General features: G+C 45.1%; 1 protein-coding gene across 2 annotated transcripts in view; it reads right to left on the bottom strand.

Annotated features, from left to right (window-relative positions):
* The window catches only part of PRIMA1 (proline rich membrane anchor 1), a 55007-nt gene that overhangs the window by 32525 nt on the left and 1203 nt on the right, over nucleotides 1-21279 (bottom strand). For both annotated transcript variants that reach the window (XM_029999353.2, XM_029999362.2), the window contains exon 2: nucleotides 16001-16151. In XM_029999353.2, coding sequence (XP_029855213.1) covers nucleotides 16001-16151 — 151 coding nt within the window. The remainder of the gene's footprint in view (nucleotides 1-16000; nucleotides 16152-21279) is intronic.

Below are 21279 nucleotides of genomic sequence, written 5' to 3'. Positions count from 1 at the left end.
GAAATGATTCATTTGAAGATACAGGAGCTAGAAGATATGAATGGATGCACTTTGCTGTCTCCCTGACAGGTCCAAAAATCACCTCATCAACCTCCCTTCACAGCTGCTGCCTGCAGACAACGCACCCAGCCACGCTTCAGCTGCTGAAAAGGAGATGCAGGAGCACATCACATCAAATGCCAAAGGCAATGCCGGTATCAACAGGAGGCCCGGGGCTGGGTCAGCCCCGCTCCCCAACTGGCTGGCCATGGCCCTGGAGGCAGCCCGCAAGAGGCCATAATCCTCCTCTGGGCTGCCTCCAGACCACACAGCAAATGCAGAGCAAAGACTGTGAGCAGACTCAGGGAGGGGAAGGTAGAGGCATTCCCAGATTTCAGCTACAGGGGATCCAAGACAGGAGGAGTCCAAGAAGGTCCAGCCTCAACTGCCTGAGCCGGTGGTGGCACCAGGCACCACTGCCAGCGACGTGTACACACAATTTAACCTTGAAGAAAGATAAACTGGATTTGGCCACAACTGCAATGGGGCAACTTCTTTGCCCCGTGGTAAGCCATGGTCATAACCAAACCCACTTAGCTGCTGGCTGGAGGGCTTCGGGCACAGACTGCCCCCCTCCTGGCACCCCAATGGCAGCTACAGTCTCGGCCCCCTAGCAGGTATGAAATGACGTAGAGGAGATACTGGGAGCAGACCACCTTAGAGGAGCAAGACGGTATCACATGCACTGCCGTATGCTTGCACATATTTGCCCAGAGAAGTTGTGGATGCCCCATCCTTGGAAGTGTTCAAAGCCAGGTTGGATGGGGCTTTCAGCAACCTGATCTAGTGAGAGATGTCCCTGCCCATGGCAGGGGGGGTGGACTAGATGAGCTTTAAATGTCCCTTCTGACCCAAACCATTCTGCGATTCTATGATATTTAAATGTCCAACAGGGAGGTGCTTTGGCATTGCAGCTTCTGGGCACAACGGTTGGGACGTGGCCCCAGCCCTGCTGCTGCTTCGTCCTTGCTTCCTCCCCAGGAAGCACAAACAAAGCAAGCTCCAAAGGAGAGCTCCAAATGCTAAAGCAGTGTCGAGTGGATTAAATCCAGCAAATACAATAAAATATGAGATTCCCACAGCACTGTGGCTTCCCAGGGCTGTTCTGCTCTAAGCGATGGACATACTGTTACCCGTTTAGAAAGTCGGGGGGGAAAAGGGTGCAGGATGGGCAGCACAGAAAGCCAGATCTATTAACAGCCATCATTAACTTAAGGGACTGGGCCAATGCAGCAGGAATGTAAAGCAGGAATGGATGACAGTTTCAGTAACAGATGAAGTCCACTTGGGGCGAGTTCACCTCCAGTAAATCCAAACATGATGGAAAGGATTTGGATTACCACAGTTCTCAAAGAGCAGTGACCCAGAAAGCTGCTCTCCTGAACCTGTTCCCTGAGAACCTGCTACAAAGAACCTGTACAGGAGGAAGATGCTAGCCAGTGAGGAAAGACCAAAGAACTGTTATAGATCAGCAATATCCTATCCCACCACCCTCACCTCTGGAGCATGGCTGTAACTGTACACAATGTGCAATAGACTGGCTTAAAGAAAATAAGAATCCCCTAATTTTGGAGCAAATTTTGATCCAGAAAAAAAAATCTATGTGGGTTTTCTTTCATTTTTTTACTTCCTTACAGATCTGCACCCTTCCTGTTGCTTGTAAACTTAGGGCCATTTCCAGAGCGCCATGAGCTAGTCGGGTAAACAACTACTACCAGGCAATAGCGGTGTGCTCAGCAGAAAGCCTGTCCTGATTTACTGTCTCCCTGGAGTAGCTAGATTAATAATACTGGTAGAAATCAGCTATTCCTGTAGCAGATGATACTTCTCTTTATCACATTATGTTGCAGACAAGTTTATATCATGCAGCTGCTCTGTGCATATGTTCCTACTACAATTTTAAGGGGGATACTGCAATCACTACGCAGTGGGAACTTCTGCTATAATAAAAACATGTGTGGGATGATGCTGGAGAAATTCCCTCCCCCGCAGCTTTTACATTGTAGACGCTGTTATTCTACACTCTCGGTTCCCTCATCTCCTTAGTTTTCTCCCCCTTTCTAAAAATACTTCCCTTCTGAAACAAGAAACATGCTCAGTTTTGTGCTTAGTTTTGGATACTGGAGTTTGCAGGAGGTGGAGGAAAGGGGCAGTTCTGCAGGAGTTTTCTGAAGGTCATGGACGATAGAAGAGTGCGTGGCTCATTGCAAGAAATAGAACTGGAACCGTCAGTGAAAAAAACTGAGCCTGGATACAGCCAGTGAAAAAGAGAGGAGCTGGGTGGGGGAGTTTTAAGTGTGGTGCTTAAGATCTAAGCTTTAGAGGTTATTGAACCTGCATGCATTTAGGTTTGGGTTTTGCAGTGGATTTCACTAAAGCCCCATGTTGCTCTGTTGTCTTGGTAGGTCTCGTGCAACTGCTTTTCCCTGGCAGATTTGAGAGTCCTTTAGATAATGAACATATCATTAGGACCAAAATAAAAATAATAGCAGATGAAAGTATCGGTAGCCCAGGTATAAGCGAAGTACATTGTGAGGAAATGGCTTGCGCAAAGTCACCGCAGCTCAGTGAAAAAGCCAGGAAACAAAATGTCTTTTGACTCCCAGCCAGTCGTACCCTCTGGATCATGTTGCCTCCTCCTTGAGAGTAGACGCAAACACCGGATTTGGCCATAACTACATTACAGGGGTGGAAGCAGCAAACTCCCTTGTTGACTTTCCGGGCAGGTGCCAGATCTCTGCCCCAAGCCTGCCCGGGACCTCTGTGCGGCCGAGACCTATGGACAGAAACAAGGTGGGATCCCGTAAGGTGCCCAGGAAGGGCTGATGCTAAGCTTGTGGGATAACTTCTATTAGTTTTGCATGGCTGCAGAGGAAAACTAGTATTTCAGTTCAGAGTCCTACATGCTTATGGAAAGACGATGATGCATACAGCAGAGCAGTCAAAGGACTATCAAAAAAGGTAGGGAGGCAAAGTCTGTTCTCCAAGCGATCGACAGGCTGAGGGCCAGATCTGCCAGCCTCAATCCTATTTAGGTTGTTGGTGAAGCTCATGGGACCTGCCAGAACTGAGGTACGACCCCACAAATAGGAGCAAAACATGGTCTCAGCTGCCAAGGTCTTTTGGAGGACAGTGGGGTTAGCGAGCACAGAAGGATAGTCTGTTCTCTAAAGCATGATCTGGAGAAGCGGTAGCATTTAAAGGCCTTGTGGAAAAAAGGCTTTTAAGGAGATTACATCATAGCTAGTTTCTGTGTTAACACTTGGCTCTGGCATTTATCTTTACAATGGACGCTCACGTCAGCCACTGCCCTCTGGTCTGACTTTGTCACATGTTTTTCTAACCAACAGTCTCCCGATGAGACGCCGTTTCTCCCTCACCATCTGATTCTCCCTCAGCAAAAAGGACTGAATTGTTTTTACCCTGATTAAATCACACACTATGGGTTTCTGTCCCGAGCAAATGAGAATTGAAGCCTGTGCCTTGCAAGGCAGCCTCCTCCTTGCAGCAACGTGGTCATTCTGGAGGGCCTCGTGGGCACCCTCACATTTCCCTGCTCTCCACAACCTGGATCAGCGCCAAGCTGGGCAGCACCGAGATAGTCCTAGTGACACCCGCAGATAGTCCTAACTGCTGTCTCCCCATGAAAGCCGTCACTCAGGTGAATCCTGCCATACTCGGTGGCCTGCTTTCTGAAACGCAGGAGTCATCGATCAGATTAGTGGGTATCTGGTGCCTCTAAGAAACAGGTCACAAGTGCCTGAAAATCTGCTGTTAAATTAGTAGCCTGGAATTTATTTTAGAAGGTAACCTGATTTCCAGAGGTTCTGAGCACTCAAAAAGCCAGGATGCTCTAACTTGGGTATGTAGCTATATAACCATAAGTTTAATCTTCTGAGTTTTATCACATAGGCTTTAACCTCTGTTTACTTAGGCAGAGTGTCACTGTGGGTAGAAGACAGAAATTCCTCTCAGCTTTCCAAGCTGTTGCAAGATGTAGGGAAAAAAAGTGCAACATAAGGCTGCATGTCAGCACTGTTGTTATTCCTTTCCCAATTCTCTAATAGGGTAAATATGTAAATTTTTAAGTACTTCATCTATATTTCTACAAGATCTAGCTGTATTTCCCTGACCCTCCCCTCAACTACCTATTCAAGCAAACACAGCAGCGAGGCCATGGTCTATGGCAGAACAACAGCAGCACAGCACTGACCTGGGGACAGTAATTCTCAGTTCTTTTGAACAGAGACACCACTGAGAGGCACAGAGATGTGCCAGCACAGTACCATCCACTTCATTGCACAAACACACAGTCTGGCTCTCCAGCGGCGAGCAACGCACACAGAGAGCACCGGCTATTCTTCAGTGGGGAAAAATCAGTGCTGAGGATCATCTGCTTGCCCCAGCAAACTGTGGGACCTCGTCACATTATGGCAGTGAAAAGAGCACCCTGGAGAAAAGAGGCCTGAAAACACTGAACCTTCATGCTAAGTCTGCCTTTGCCGTTTCGGCACTCTGATACCTGAAAGCATATTAGCATCAGTATTCATCAAGCACACACACATGCACACATACATACATACATAGAGATATCTATATATGTCCTTCCCTCATTCTGCTTTGGCTGGCACAGATTTCCTAGAGAGGATCTAAAAACGAGTATGATGCTCATGAGTGGACTCCCAACATGTTTTAAGAATGAATTTAACACCTGTAACAGGCTGTAATCAGCCTTGCAGACCAAGCGAGTACTGCGGCCCATCCCCTGCCAGTGTGTCCCAGGTATGCCTGTGCCGTGGCCGCTTCTGCGAGGAGCTGGTCGGCCACCCCGCTGTGCGAGGCTCTGGTTTCCTCACTGCGTCTCATAACAAGGTTGAAGAAAATCAGAAGCTTCTGTTCCGGCATTTGCTGTGGCAGGCCTCCTGCCTGCTGAGACCCGCAGAGCTCGGTACAGGTTTGAGCAACTTTAACACGGGCAGGAGGAGGTTTGCTGCTATGAATCAAATACATGGAGGCTTCTTCAAGCTTCTTGGGAAAAGGGCTACCTTTGCTTGCAGGCTTGCAGCACTGGGTCCTGAGGCATTTGACGTCAGACAAAAGTAGGGACCAGTGAAAGAAGTAAAGGGTCACTTCCAAAGTGGAATTCACTGGGGACAGGAGATGCATTTTCCCACAGCTTTCCTCCTCCATCACATAGCCAATATCACCTCCCATATCCACCACAGTAAGATAGGTAGGAAGAGAAATGAGTCTTCTGGACAGTTGTCTCCCCCAGTCAACCTAGCTTGCTTTCAGGCTCTTTCAGAGGATGTTTTGGGGCAGAAGATGCGCTCGTGACCAGCTACAGGTATTTCAGGGAGAGACAGGCTCCTGCATGGGGCGGTGCAGCTGCAGAGGGCATCTCATGAAGAAGTGACTGCCAAAGAGCAAGGACATGAGTAGAAAATTAGCCTCATCCTCCCGGCATCCTCCCTCGTGACCTGCTGGCCACAATCACCTCAGATCAACAGCGAGGAAGTACTTAGTAAATAGCACATAGAAAGCATCTGTCCTCTCCAAAATAAGGTGGAATGGGCCATGGCTTAGGATACTTGCTGGGAGTTAAGTGGTTTAGAGAGCTCATTCAGCACCTATCTGCTTTTTTAGGTGATGAAAGCCCTTAAAAAGCTAGCCCTTGCTTTTACTGAGCCACAGGCACCCTTGGATGAAATTCATGACCCAACAGGTGCTGTGAAGGTAGGTACAGCTGAGCCTGTTAAGGTACTGTGGTAGTGGCACCCGTATGGACGCTGTAAGTACATACAGTGATAGCCCTTCCAGGCTGCTAATTCCTACATCTGCCGATACACGCTCGTGTGTCAGGGTTTTGTTGAAGCCGTATCATCACTGACAGAGGAGAAATAAGACATGACACGGTGCTGTTTTGCACCATGGGTTCTTGCCCAGCCCCTCAGGCTGCCTCCTTTCTTTCATTACTGTGCGGTGGCGGCGTGGCCATAGGCTCTGCCTCTTGCTCCCGGCATGGTGAACACCTCGTCCTCCTTGCTGCGTGGTGGTGCAGCCTCCTCTTCAATGGGTGGTAGGACAGGACATAGCTGATCAATTCTATAGCAATTACTGTCCACTTTTCAGCCTAAAAATAATAATAATCTTCAGTGCTTGAGGTCCAGTAGTCTCAAATCCAAAGTTTACGGAGGTGAAAAAATATTCTCCATTTCAGATACAGTAACTCTGAGTGGCTGATAGCATAGTTGACTCTCTTGGGACCTCCCAGCAGGCTGGTGGCAGAGGGAGAAGCAGCACCCTGGACTCTCTTTCCACCGTTCCCCGCAGGGTGGGCAGGACACCGCCTTTGCGGGAGTCACAGTACGTCACTGTCGAGTATTCTGAAAGCTTATCCACCTTTCAGTTCTAGCAGTGAACCCTCAGGCCTTCAAGGGAGGGATGCTATAGGCTGAAATTCAAGCAGCTGAAATATGATTTCAGAAGTCTAAGCTCCTACGTTGATGACCAGTCTTTCGCCACCAAATGACTAATAAGATACCTCAGGGCTGGCAGATTCAATTCCACAGAAAGATGACAGATTTTCTTGGTATAATGTTTTATATATAGATCAAATTAAGGTCCAAATCTGCACAACTTCTTCAGGCTGAACAGTATTCACATGAGTGGTGCCATCAACGTCACAGGCTATGAAATGTGAGTAAAATTCAGTGCTACTGGTATGATTAAGATGATATCTCTTAGATCCTTAGGGGCTTTTTAAAGAGCTCAGGAACCTCCAGATAACAGCAAAGATTGGACAAGCCTCACATCTTAGAGCCGAAACTTTCTCAAAATTAGTGCCTTCAGGGAAGGCAGATACAAAACTAGCTTCAGCCAACTGCAGACTGAATTTCCTGACACAGATTGTGGAATACTTGGAATATTTTCCTAATGTGTTAGTAGCAGCAGTTTCTAAGGCACTGTTTTGTGTCCATTTCTGAAAAATTAATGGTTTGCCTGTTGGGCATTCAGACACTATATGGAGAAAGTGACTACAATAGACATATAATTTAGATTGGTAAGTATAGACGGCTTTAAAGAGTTCACTTCACAAAGAAAGCCATATTGCAAGTCATATGTCTGAGTTTTAGGGAACAGCCGGCTGACTATGTAGCAGATACTTCTGTTAGTGTATGGTATCTATATAAACATAATCCTTCTGTTTGATATTACATAGTTTATTTGTCGTACCACTTCAGTGGCTCAGTTATTGCTGGAAGTAAGGGCCACAGCTATCACTTAAAAATGTCCCTGAGGAGACCAATTAATAATTCCCATACCTAGTACACTCAAGTTCCTTTTCCAAATTGTATTCAGGTTCAACTTAAGGGAAGCAAAATTGATGACCCACCCAGAGTAAAATGGAGCTGAAGTATGAAATGCCTTCCAAACCAGGGGTTTAATTCTAATAAAAATAAAATTACATGATTCAACTGATAAATTTTCATGCAGTTTCCATAAAATATAGAATACTTAAAATGACAATTACATCACATTGACAGATCAAGTCATTTCACCATACCAAATGCCCAACATGAAGTCCTCAGTCACCACTCAGAGTATATTTGTAACTCTCTGAAAGCTAAAAGACAAGGCACAGGCCACCTTACAGTCGCAAAAGCTAGCAAATTGGTTGCTATCATCTGCACTTCCCTCAGGCTTTACACAGAAGTCTGAACCTGCACAGGTAGGTGAGCTTTTCCAGAGATGCTGCTCACCATCACTCCCTCCTGAAGCCTACAGCAGTAGGCAGCCAGTGCTGCAGAATGATGCCCGGTAAAGCTGAGGTAGAGCACCTGCAGCTTGCCAAATCAAACCGAGGGTTAAACAAAACCCTCCCTTTGCTCCACTGACAGTCATTTCCTTTGATAGTGGCTATGAAATAAGATTATGCACTGCTTCTAAAAGGAAATGAAAATGTCCAGGGATGATTCAATAGAATCTGCTCCATTGGTGAAAGTCCAGTTTAATAGCAGCAGTGCTCCTGGTAAAAGTCCTGTTTAATAGCAGCATTTGTCAAGGAACAGATTTTTGTGTAAAATATTTCTAACCAATGAACTGATGAAATATCAGCTCCATTTAAAAGACACTTCAAAACTATAAAATGATTAATTTTAATAACAATTAGGAATTCACAATTTGCTACTATATATATGTGGTTATAATGTGATATGATTTAATAGCAGAAGTGTTAAACTAACTTGCATAATTATTAATGACAGTTTTGGGCAGTGGCATCAGTTATTAACCTATGTTTGTACTATATTAATGGACACTATGTACTCATTTTGGGATAACATCCTAAATGTGCAGACTGCTGCTTCCTTGATCTGCTACATCGACTTAGAAATTACCCGTAAGTTGCAATTACACAGGCAGTCCAACACCTTTATATCATGTTTACAACAAAGACAATGCACAAAACCATTCCAAGAACATAGATTACTGTGGGTCTGCTTTACCAAGGTCAGTTGCTTAGCCCTCCCTGTTAGAACAGCTTACTTCTGACTTGCTGAGATGAGGCACTACTTCTTCTGCCATGGACAGGGGAACCTACAACTACTTGTAAATCAGCAGCCTCTGACTCAACAGTAACTTCACTAAAGATTTGTTATCTTCGCAATCAGTGAAATGGTAGGCATGTACAAATGGACTGCCATCCACACAGGGAATTAATGTCTTCAGCTTAGCCAACTCCTTCTGCTCTAAAAAAAAAAAATCAAGCTGTTGGAGTATGCATCTCACAGTAGAAATTGCAGAATCAGTTTAATATCTGATGCTTCTTTTTTCAAAATCAGACAATGTTTTTAATCTACAGATAACAGAACTCCCACTGATTCCCGCACTGCAAAATCTGGCCTGAGGCTCTTACTTTTAAATACTTCAAAATGTATGAACGAGTGCATTTTCAAGAGAGTGGGTTTTTCCATAATATGGATTTATTACTGCATGAAAAATTCAAAACAAATCTGCAAGGTCCCAGAGCAGGGGGAAGATTCATCACTTGCCTAAATAAAAATTAGACTTGACAAAACATTTCAGAATTTATTGTGGTGAAAAACTGTGAATTGGGAAAGCAATGGAAGCTGTGATTGACAGTCTGATCTAACCAGTGTTTTACAAAGATAGACAGAGAGTTTACGACAGCTTAATGTGAGGAGATATTAGGTGCACGAGTGATAGCAGAATCCTATCATGAAAGTATTAGCATGAACCTTTCCAGTCTTACAGGCTTTCTAGTCACTAATCCAGCTCTTCAGACTTACTATAACATCCCAGATGTCCAAGCTATTTCAAACTTCATATTTGATTGCTGCTTAAGATATCTCCTCACCCTAAATAATTTTCTTATTTTGACTGGGAGGTGAGGACTTGTAACTTTTATTCTTATGCCAGAAATAACTGTGCTAAGTGCAAAAAATTTTAGGATTGTGAAGTCTTTATGTCTTTAGTGATAAAATCAGAAGTGGCTGCAGTTTGTGGCAGGAAATCTAATCATTGCATTTCTGATTTAGGTGGGTGAACTCTGCCCAAATCCCATCTTGGACGCTTAATGATTTGGTTCACTGTGCTAACAGAGAAGGTAGTGTCTGTGATGTGAAAACAACGCGATGGGGAACTGGACTAGACTCTGCATGTGCCATCATCCATGACTCCAGGCTGCAGGGCTGGATTTCAATTTAGATTTGAAAGCCTCAAAATCCTACTGCCAGTTCTTAGAGTCACAATCCTTCAGTAAAATGAAAGTGTATGGGGGAGAAGACAAGAACTGAATTTTGGTTTTGCTTTGTAAATTACAAACAATGCTCTCACACAAGACTGTAATTCACAGTATGACAGCTGTGTTACCAAAACTGAAAGGACTTCCCTGTTTCAGCATTCTGCTTGCATTTAAAAAATCACTGTCTAGACCAGACTTGTGGTAAAACAATATTCTCTCACAGTAGCTGTCATTACCATAAATGTCTTGGTGTAGCAGGCAATGTGCCCCCTGCCATTTTGGTGCTACTATACTTCTCTTTCATTACTGTTCAGTGTTGGTAGTCGCTATGTTGTATGAAGTATGGAAGAAAACATCTTCTCCATATTATAAAACAAAACCATCCCCATCTGTTTGCTAGCAATTCCTTTGGGCATCAGCACCTGGGAGAAGTTAATCCAAGACTCCTCAAGTGTGCCCAAATATCTCAAAACTACTCAGAACCGGTCCTTCTGGCAGAAGCGTGGTAGGTAAATGCTGGTGCTGCCAGCTGAGCCCCTAGGGTCAGAATTGCATTTGCGGCGGCTGTTTAGAAAGGTGCAAAGCACTCACAAGACAAAAGGCCTTCCCAAAGGGAAACTTAAGGTCAGAGCTCTTTGAGAAGCTCAACCTATATTGCAGCAGCTACACCAGACTGCCTGCAGCAAATTCTTTGGCACCTCATGTTTTAAAACATGTGGTGGCCTCCAGGAGGATTTCAATTCAGTTTGCAATCACAACCTCCCCTCAACTCCTGGGGGACAATCACAGACCTCTGCCAAGGACAAAAGTCCTTTTGGCATTGTGTAGGCAAGCGCATCAACATCTGTACCCATGCAGTATAAGAAGTGATGTGGTAAGCATCAGGACCATGCTCTGCTCTCCTGCTTGAATGGCCATGTGGAGACAGTGCTCAGCATGCGGCTCAAACTCATTCTCTGGATCCACACTGTCCGTTCTACCACCAGGATTTAGGTCGTAGAAAAGCCTAAGGAAAAAACGTTTCTTATTCTTTTATGTCCCAGAGCCATACGTTTTTTAATTCTATAAGAGGTTCCTGCTGTGAAAGGCTATGTTGTTAACAGTCAGCAAGCCAAATCTGCAAATTTTACTTGCTTTAAAATCTACTCAAAGTTTAAGAAGTTCCAGAGCATTCCTGTACTTCAGATTCCTGCCTATATGCACACATTGTGACCATCTGTCCTAAAAGATCCAAATGTCCTTAGCTTTCCTATTTGCAGTGAAGGGATGCTGCACACTTTCTGAAATTAAGCTATACATCTGTGCTGATATAGTTGCCAAAAAGTTGCACCCTTCCTGCAGTTGGTCATTTTTATTTTGGCATTTTCACCAGCCCAAATAATTAGTTAATTAGATGCACTATCTCCAAAGATAAAGGAAAAGATTTCACCTTGAAAAACAAAACCATACAATTACAGCCTGGAGATTAGAATCCTCTGCAGTGATGTCATTCACTTTGGCTTTGCACTGACTTGATTGTGCTTTATCTCAACTGATAGATCAGGGCAAACTTTCACTGAGGTCAGGAGCTGTAAAGGCTTCACTATGTACCTATGTGCAAGTGTCCAACAAGTCAGAGGTTGGTTCGTGTATCCAGACTCAGCTGCACTAGTACAGCTTGTAACGATCTCAGATAAAAACTTTCATTTAAGTTTCCTCCTCTAAATTTTGACTGAAGCAATGTTTGACTGGACGCTTCCATCATCCAGAGAAGGGATGGCAGTGCCATGGACTCCTCACCCAATGTGGGAGATGGGTATAGCAAGTAGGAGTTCATGCTGAACATCCTTTCTCTTCCTTGTACCATTTCGAAGAAGTCACTTCTGAAATGTTTTTTCCTCAAATGTTACACAGGTTAAAACTGGTACTGACTGCAGTGTATGTCTAGCTTTAACCCTTTCCTGTTTTGAAAGCCTAGCTTCTACTTCCGAACAAAGTTCTTTCTTCCTTGCAATGCCCCTGGAGAAACCTGCGTGCACACAACGCATTTAAGAATTGACAACAGCAGTACTTTAGATTTTGAAGGGTCAACATCATTTGAACTAGCTTAATCTCATGGGTCTGTGAAGCTGAGTTAGAAGTGCTGCCTAAACAAGTACTCCATCCACCTTGCCTTAGTCCTGGCTGAAATCCAGAGACAAGGAGGAAAGCAGATGAGGGGAAAAAAAGAAACAGTTAATTAAAGGCCAGGTTCTGAGCATCTCTATCTCCTTCAGGTCATTACAGCCACATCTAGGGAACACACTCAATTTCACTGAAAGTTCCTCCTTTCTTTGCTGTCAGCATCTAAGCTTAGTTGGCCTTAGGCCCCTGAAAGCCTCATGAGCTTTCCCTTCATTTCATCAACAAGCAGTTTTCTAGGCACAGGTTAAAGAGCAGGCTGCTGCTTGCGTAAGGAGAGTTACTGCGGAAACATCAATATGCCAGACCATCTGGAGGAACCGCAATTGGCTCAGCGACCATGTCTTCTGACAGTCCCCACCATCCTAGTTACTTCCAATACAGGCTGAAGCCCCTCTCCTTGAAGACCCTCAGTAAGGTACACATCTATACTGAACAAGACAGCAGTATCTCAGTGGGACGCCAACAAACTGCATCTGGAATGAAGCTCGGGAAACTCAAAACTGAAATGCTCCATGTGTCCTACTTTACAGAAAGAGGCAAGGCTGAATTAGCAATATTGAGAGAATCAGCATCCACAGGGACCAGCATGGCTGATCCTAGCCTTCATTTAGATACCGTAAAGCAGACATTCACTGGGGCAGACCAGGAGACCTCCACTTAGTGAGGAGGAGGCACATGGATAAGCTGCCACGAGGGAAAGTCCCATGACAGCTGCAGAGCAGATGCAGTGAAGGTAAGGACAGAGGTTGGAAGGGACATGGGAAATGCCAGTGGTCTGTGTGAAGGAGTTGTTAGAAATGTGGGGAAAGGAGGCCTGGGGTCATGGCTGAAGGAAGACAAAAGCAGTTTATGTTTTCTTCCCTGGGGCCTGGAGTTCTGGTGGCAGAGATGTTCTCTGAATTCACCAGTCCATAACTTTGTTGTCCATATTTGGAAATACATGAGCCACATGATCTAATTTAATTTCCCATATTCATATTGTTGAACAAATGATATGCCTTCTCAGGGTGCACTGAAACACACCGCACACATTGCTGTTGTAAATACATGGCTATTAACAGTGAGGTGTCTCCTAAAGCCTGTAAAGTTGGTGTTTCTACTACCGCTCATGTATTTAGACTGACTGCTAAGCTGTGTGTGATTCTACTCATCCTCTGCGGAGGGAATTAGCTTATCGTCCCTCAGAGTAAACACATTTACCGGTCATTATACATGAATTCTGGAATTCACAACATTTAACAGGTTTTGTATGAATCTATCTGCAGGAAGCAGAGCTAAAGATTTGCTGCCGGATCAACCTGTCAATATTGAAATGTCTAAAGAGACACTAAATGCACTGTAATTGTTCCTGAAAGTCCTCAGTTGTCCTCAAGCACAATAAAAACCTTTCAGGGAGTGATTCAGCTGCTCACAAACAGTTACTCAGTGCTATCCCATACATCCAAGTAGGGTTTGCAAAACATTCAGGTGGGACTGATAGAGAGGACACAAAGAGGGTCCCCTGCTTTTCCATAGCAGCAGCTGGGGACCAGACAGGACATGTCAAAGAGCATGAGATGACTTCATTTAGCAGATAACTGAGCTGTCAGTGTCTGTAGTAACTGGATGGACAGGAATTTTGTATCTGTTGGCTTTAATCATCAGGCCCAAACCACAGTAGCTGTTTTAGAAGGATGTAGAGATGATCTAAACCTTCAACAATGTTCAGTTTGATTGGAAAAAGAGCTTTTAAGAACAGTGCCTAGCAGGCTGCAGCCTTTTGTGGCTCACAAAGCTTCTGAGAGCAATGCCAACATCTTTATGAAGTGCCTCATAGCGCAGACACTGTACCTTGTAAAGGTAAAAAAACACTTGCAGCTCCTGGGCTGCTGCTTTTTTGCAGAGGTCTTTCCAGTACTTAATCACTTAAAAAGTGGAAAGTGCAAGTCTAGCATCCACCACTTAACAATAGCTTGTCTTGCCCCTTTACTGCCTTCTCCTCTGAATGCCGTTTAAAAGCAGTGTCTATAACATCAATATTTAACCACGAGGGCTGCTCATTCTCACAAGGATGGGGATTTTTGTACATGTGGGCTAAATCACAGTGCCTAGACAGCTGATAATAATGAAAGCATCTTTCAAGATGAGGCACTTGATTGCTACTCTAAAGCTTACTGGTGAAAGGAATGTGTAATCTATTTTTTTTTATTGCATTTGAAATGAAATAACTTGTTTAAATATTAGTCATCTGGATTTATACAGCTCATTTTTAGAACTGGGTTAGCACCTGGCAGTCCAGCCTGAGTAAGCATCAGGCTATCCCAGTCGCAGGCCCGTTTGATTTCTCCTTCCTCTTTTTGCAATGTGTGACAGACTTCTTTTTTTCTGATATGATTTCCTTCCCACTTCACAGGAGACAAATCCATGTGCTCAGACGCGGCAGCCCGGGGAGGGGAAGCAGCCTGGCAGCAGTGCCCTCCTCCCGGCACAGCTGAGCAGCAGGGCTGGTCCCTGCGCTGACACTGCTCTGCCGCGGCTCATGTGGGCAAGAGCAGCTCCCTCAGGGCAACGGGGTACCCCAGGGACAACAAAACAGAGTGGCAAAGTACTTTCTTTATTTTCTGACTGTGAGAAAAAAGATCAAGGGAATTTTCAATATTACTGCCCATGACATTTTCCTGAACATTGAAAGAGATTTTTCCTGCTATAAAAAAACCCTTCATCTCTGCTTTCCAAGCTGTCTTTGTACTTCCTTTCCCAAGTGTTTCACTGTTGGTTTTTTTCCTGCCTTTGCCTTAAATTTCTGCAGTGTGGCACAAATACGAAGCACGCTCCTGGCAGAAAACACACTGCAAAATTCTGCCTGTCCTCTGCCTGGCTAAAAGCTGTGCAGAAGCCTTCTTCGCGTCTTCTGCACATCTGGGGATAGCGCTGATAAAGACAAACAGCCAAATGATGTTACCTAATGATTTCTTTTCCCTTGGGGGAAGCGCTGAGAAGGATACTAGATATACTTTGCAACACTGTTCCCAGGGGAGTTTATCTAAGCAGGGAGAAGAATTAATAGGCAGCCTTTTAGGGAGAGACAAATTTGCGAAGATACAGAAGCGTTAAGGAGATTTGCTGGAATACCAAACACCTGAGACCTAAAAGTGTCTGTGCAGGGTCCAGCCCATGTCCCTGCACCCAGTCAGTGCAGGTAGAGCCGGTGAGCTCCGTCCCACTGTGGAGGGACTGCCGCTCTGGGGACCACCGGCTATCGCTCTCCAGAAAGGATCTGTGCGTCGGGGATCACAGAAATACTGAAGTGGAAGGAAGCTGGCAGAGGTGGCCAGCAGGAACTGCAGGCACAAGGTGTGCTGGACATGGGGATGCACAGCTGGAAATTCAGAGGAGCTCGGATGGGCTGCATAAGGCTTGGGAGCACTGACTTGTATAAAGAGAAATAGATGAGTCTTAGCCTGTATGTGCATTAGTGGGAAAACTGCCCACTTGCCATTGACTCCTGACATGCCTCTGACTTTTGTTACAGTTGTAAGCAATTTAAAACCAGTGAGCCTGACTCACTGCTGTGGTAAACCAGTCGAGCTCCGGTGTCTTGAAGACAGCCAATCTGCAGGATGGTCTAGGCAGAGTGTTTGAATTTTTGCCTGCTTATAAATTAATTTGCCGTGGAGCACCCAGACCTCCAAGCTGCACACCTGGTGAAACAGGAGGTCACGTAACTCAAGGGGAAGCAGAGCGCTGCATCTCCATAGGAAAGCATTTCCCAGGGCTAGGGCATTAGGGAACCATTCAAAGCTAGGGAATCATACATAATACAATGAAAGGAGGGAATTTCTCTGGCTTTCCTCCAAAAGCCAAGCATTATTCATTGATCAGAAAACAGATCTCCATCTCTACTGAGAACATTTTTTCCTCCATTTGCTAAGTGGAAAATGACAAACGAGCTAGCTGTGTCCTCTCCCACATCCTTTCTCCTTCTGTCTGTCCAGGCATCCCCATCGCTTCACCCTCCCTCAGTGCACTACAACCATACCAGTGGCTACTTACTCGGCACCACTAGCAACCTCGGGGGCGGTGGAGGTGGAGGAGGCGGTGGTAGCGGTGGAGGCGGCCTGCACTGGCAAATTTGCTGGCAGCTCTCTGTGACTTTCTCTGCTACAGGCTTGGAGCATGACTTCTGGGGCTCACCCTGAGTGACCTGTGAAGAAACGAGTCATTGCATGAGCAGCAGAAACAGTGAAAACTGATTCTCCATGAATTGTGTTTCTCGGACTTGAGTACCCGAGTGGCACCTCAGACCTGTAGCGAGAACTGAGCTCATGTCCCTCACTAAGGCCACTACAAGGAGGTCTCTTCCCTACATGGTTTCCATTTTTTATTTTTTTACTTAACACAATATCTTCAAGACCTCTTTCCCTCTGTCAAATTTGTTTGAAATTGGCCAGCTGCTTTCTGAGTTATTACGGGGTAAGGAGAAGGCGGGTAGTGGCAGACAATATGATTGCGTAAGCCTTCTTTCCTTAGGAAAGCCATCTAGCAGCATGCATTATTCACAGGGTCATTGCTGCAAGCCAAAGAGAGCTAATAAAAATTACAAGACAGTTAGGGTCAGGATTATGTTCATTTTCCTTATGGCAGAACAGAAAGCCAGAGATCTCTCCTCTGCTTTGCCAGCCTGGCTTTGATGTTCAGAGAGCATTTCACAGTGTTTCACTTCCCACCAGGAGGAGAGGGAGCCCACATTTTCCTCATCTGTGCACCACAGCAATGACATGCTCAAAATGGAAATGCCACAGACTGTGACTTGTAGCTTCTGTAACATGCAGTGTTGGCTAGTAATAAAGTTGAAGGTGGGCACTGCAGAACCCAAGTGTAGGTAACGCTTGGCCACGGACAATGATTTAGCCAGTATTGGTATACAATATATCGAATGGGTTGATCTAGTTGTGACAAGGACCGTTTATTAACAGCACATTTTTCTTACCATCGGTAATATTTACATGACTAGGGATTTAAGGAATATTCAGTAAAATTCCTAATCTAACACTACAAAATGGAGTAAGTCCCTAATGAAAAGGAAATTTGCTGAACATCGCCGGAGCTTCTGAGAGGTGTTAACTTCAGAGGTCTCTAAGCAGCTCTTTTTGAATGGACTGATAGATGGAAAATACTGGATACAACTTTAAGGAGACAAAGTCTAAAAGATGAATAAGCACGTTATCTAACGAGCACCTTGAATGTAGAATTAGGAGACCACCTGGGACAGACTTGTGTCTTGCTTAAGCTAAGGATAGTTATGCTAGCATTCAGCTGTTGCCTTGTCTGGTTCGGTCTTGGGCGGGTTATTGTCCTAATAGTTTTGGCCTAACATCATCTTCTTTAATTAGCTCTTTTCCACGACATGTTGTCATTACAAAGAGGATGTCTCACGCCATGCTTTCTGACCTGTTTTAGGCAGGCCTCTTCTGCCTCCCTGCCTACCCCCAGGGTCACCCAGGGTTGCCTTCTGCCCCCTCCTCTCTCCTGCCCAAGCTTTGTCTCACTTCCCCTGCCAGCTCCGGGCACACAGTGTCTCCTCTCCCCTTTCAACGTTAGCCCCCAGCCCCCAGCCTGGCCAGCCAGCCTCTCCCACCACCCACGGCTGGGCACCAAGGGTGCTGTGCTGCCTCTTGGCTGCAGGAAAGCTGTACACAGTCATTTCATGTATTTCTGGCCAAAAAGAGAGACGTGGCTAATTAAAACAACATCACTGCACAAAGGACATGTTCACATGCGTAGGAGGTTTCTAAATGCAGAAAGATGCATTACTCTGGCCTCGGGGAAATGGAGGTAGGGCTTTGTTGCTTAAATATTACAGAGAGGGAGGAAAGAATAGAAGAGGCTACGTGTAGCTGAGTTGGAAGGATGGCTCGGCACAGCACAAGTCAGAAGGCTCAGCTCTTTAAACAGCTTGTCAAAATCTATTACCAAACATAGGGAAAAACAAATTCAGCACAAGTGCTTTCCAACTTTCCCCTTCACCATCAGGTAACAGTAAGAGAACGGTTAAAGACCATCCCAGACAGCAGCCAGCAACTTACACAAACTCTCTGAATGCTCTAATGAATCAAAGTGACTCGGCTTCATAATCCCTCACGGCTGGTAATAAATCTGTCTGCTAAGCAGGCTTATTTATTTTTCAAGTAAGTGATCACAGGCAGCAGAATATCCTCCATACTGCTTCAGCTCTTCCAATGCTGTTCACACGCTGGGTTGGGGTGTTAGGGACTCTCCCAAGAGGAGCTCCGTCAGAAGAGCACCCGCTCCGCGCAGTGGGGTACCTCCTAGTTGTACTGGTGTGACAACATTTGCTGTGCTGACAGAAGAGGCAAGGTGACATCTCTCCGCTGGCCCCAGCAGCTGATTAGGAAGCAACGATTAACTCCCAGCTACAATTACTGTCCCCTACCTAGTTCCCCGGTTGCTGACCCCTACGGCTCGCTACAGTCTCGCAGGAGCCAGTGCAATGGGAGAGGATAGAGACAGGGTGGAATAACATTCAGCAGACTTGGAGCCAGCTGCTTTTGCAGACCAGAAGCAGCTTTGTGTATAAAAGTCTGAAGACGGTGCTGGTATGGAAAAGCTACATTGACTTATTGCTCTAACTTAATATCAACCAGAACCAAAGGCTTTCTCTGTCTTTTTTTAGAGCTATTGACTGCTTTTAAATCTCTGGAGGCTCTCCTACCTTAGGCTAGTAATAGAGTGTCCTCAGAAACCAGTGGATATTTTTCTCAATTACTTTGCAGACAAGATTAACCCTATACATGCCCAGCCACTCCCTGCTCCTGTGTACTTGTAAAGTATTATCTGGGGGGGGGGGGGGGGGGAAGTTGCTTTGTCTCTCAATACCTTAGTCTGAACCTTTATCAAAATTCCCCATTATCATTTTAAAATGCTCATTTAAAAGCATGGGCTTTAGCACCTGTTTGTTTCCCTTCTCTTGTCACTCAGTAAAATGTCTGGTTGTTAGAAGATACCTGCAGGAACACAGATACTACCTCACCAGGGGTTTGTCTTAGAGGGTTAGTTTAAAATTACAAAGATATCATAAGCTGGCTGAAATCTGTCAGGAAAGGGAAAGACCCAAATCGAGGTTGAGGGCCTCGAGGAGGAGAGAAATAGTCAAGGACTGCTGCAAGAAGATTAACTAACAGTAGCAAGATAGAATTAAGAAAAAAATAAAAGACATTTGGCTCCTTTTCAAGAAAAAAATAAATCCCACTGTTGATGTCTATTAGTCTTTTTATGAAGGGAATGAAGGCTATTACTTGTGTCTTCTAAAGGTAAGCAGAACAAATCACTAGAAAATATGCTTTAGGGAACAATCTTGCTCTGGCAGAGGATGATGAAATAAATTACTCCATGTTTCTTTCTTACTGTCTGCAATTCAAAGTAAGCTGCCTTTACAGGAGATGGCAGGAGAAAAAAGGCATGTTGAAAGAGCCTAATCGTTCTCTGGCCAGGTCAGCTAATTTGAGCCCGGCCTCAAACTTTACTGCTTGTTTATTCTGCTGGACACTACCACAGCCCCAGAAAGACTTTGGAAGCACTTCATAGATAATGACTAACCAGACACCCACCAGGCTGCCAGGCAGTCCATGGCACAGAGGTTGCCTTGGCAAGAGGACATCTCTGGAGATGGACCACACAGGGCTTGCTCCCGAGTTGTTACTTCTGCACCTTCCAGCTGTTCCAGGTGCAGGAGGAATGCAGGTGTCTCCTCGGCCTGCCTAAAACTTGGTTGCTTGCTTGGCATGAGGCTTTCTTAACACACTCAGCAGTTGGCCAGTTTGGACATATATGTTGCCTGGACTTCAAGCTGATGCATTTTTTGCCCTGCTCTGAAAATACATAGAGTTGACTTTATGGATCTGGGCACTTGATATGAACACGCCTTGCAAAAAGGAGGAATGTTTTTAAATATTCATGGAAATGAAAATCTGATCCACAAATGTCACGGGAAAAGCAAACAGAAAGTGGTAACTGATGGTTTCCTTTTGCAGCCTCTCTGTTGAAGTTTGTGCCTGTGACGTATTTATTTTAATCTGACGTTTCATTCGGAAACAGTGGTCCTAGTCCTGCTTTGCACAGAGTGGAAGAATAAATCTGCATGTGGTCAGAGCCGTTTAGTATTTCAGTAGACTCCCCCGGGGTTGCAGCAGTCCATGAGCATGCTCTACAGAGTGGGATGGGAAAAGAGGATTAATACAGTCCCCAGAGGGTGGCCCTCTTGTGACTTTTTGAATCAGGTGAAAGGAGGAAAGCTTGAACAGAAAAGTGCAGTTGACTGAAAAGGCACAGAGACCTCTAAAAGCCTGCTGATGTGGCAAGAGCTTTCTCTCTTGGAAGCAGTCTACAGAGATGAGATCTCAACACTGCTGCGTAAATCCCAGGACGGCTCTGCATAATTCACATCAGAGTTAATCCAGATCCATGTTTATGAAACCAGAAAAAACGTGACCCTGCTATTTATCATGACACTTACTGCTCTTTTTTTTAATTATGTCAAAAGCCTCAGACAGAATCATCCCTTCCTTCTTGTCACAGTGCTGGCTACGATGCTAATAAGAAAAGATTGTGGGTTTTGGTTCAGTTTTGTGGGTTTTTTTAATCAGATAAATGCTTCTCCTCTGATTAGCATCTGACTGATTCTCTTAAGTGCCTCAAGGCAGGGCCTGAGGAGGGAATGCAAAGATGTGGGAGGGAAGGCCACACCACAAGTAAGTCATCGCAGGGACGAATGGCTGAAGTGGGGCTGGGAGAAGAGACGTGAGAAAACACGATGGCTGCTATAGATGGAGCAGGGGCAGGGGAGCGACATGATGCGACATTACTGAATTACTCAAGGAGAGTATGGCTTGCAGGACTTTGAAGATAAGAGCAAGGATTATGACTCAACATAGGGAAAGGAGTCATGGGAGGGATTCAAAGATGAGGGAGTTTCAGTCACAGGAAGGCCAGCATGCCGGTGAGCGCTCCACACCTGCCCTTCCCATTGGTACCTGCTGATGGGAGCCTTGGCATCCTGGTTTTGGGAGAGCTGGAAAAAAGCTTGAGTATGAGGAGATTTATTGATTGCCCTTCCACAGAACAGCAGGCAATAGCACAAGTACAGTTGACGAATGGGACAACAAAACTTCCAAATTATTGCAAGCAAAGGCTGGGCCCCTTGGCTTTTGCATTTCTCAGAGCCTGTTTCACTTCTTACAAATGTTAATTATTTTTGAAAGATTGGCTTAGATCATCTGAGTAGTTTGCCAGAAAGATATTTATGCAAGGTTTTT

The sequence above is a fragment of the Aquila chrysaetos genome, chromosome 2 (assembly GCF_900496995.4).
Source record: "Aquila chrysaetos chrysaetos chromosome 2, bAquChr1.4, whole genome shotgun sequence".
NCBI lineage: Eukaryota > Metazoa > Chordata > Aves > Accipitriformes > Accipitridae > Aquila > Aquila chrysaetos.
Note: the sequence above shows the minus strand (reverse complement) of the source record. Positions and strands in the feature narration are given on the sequence as shown.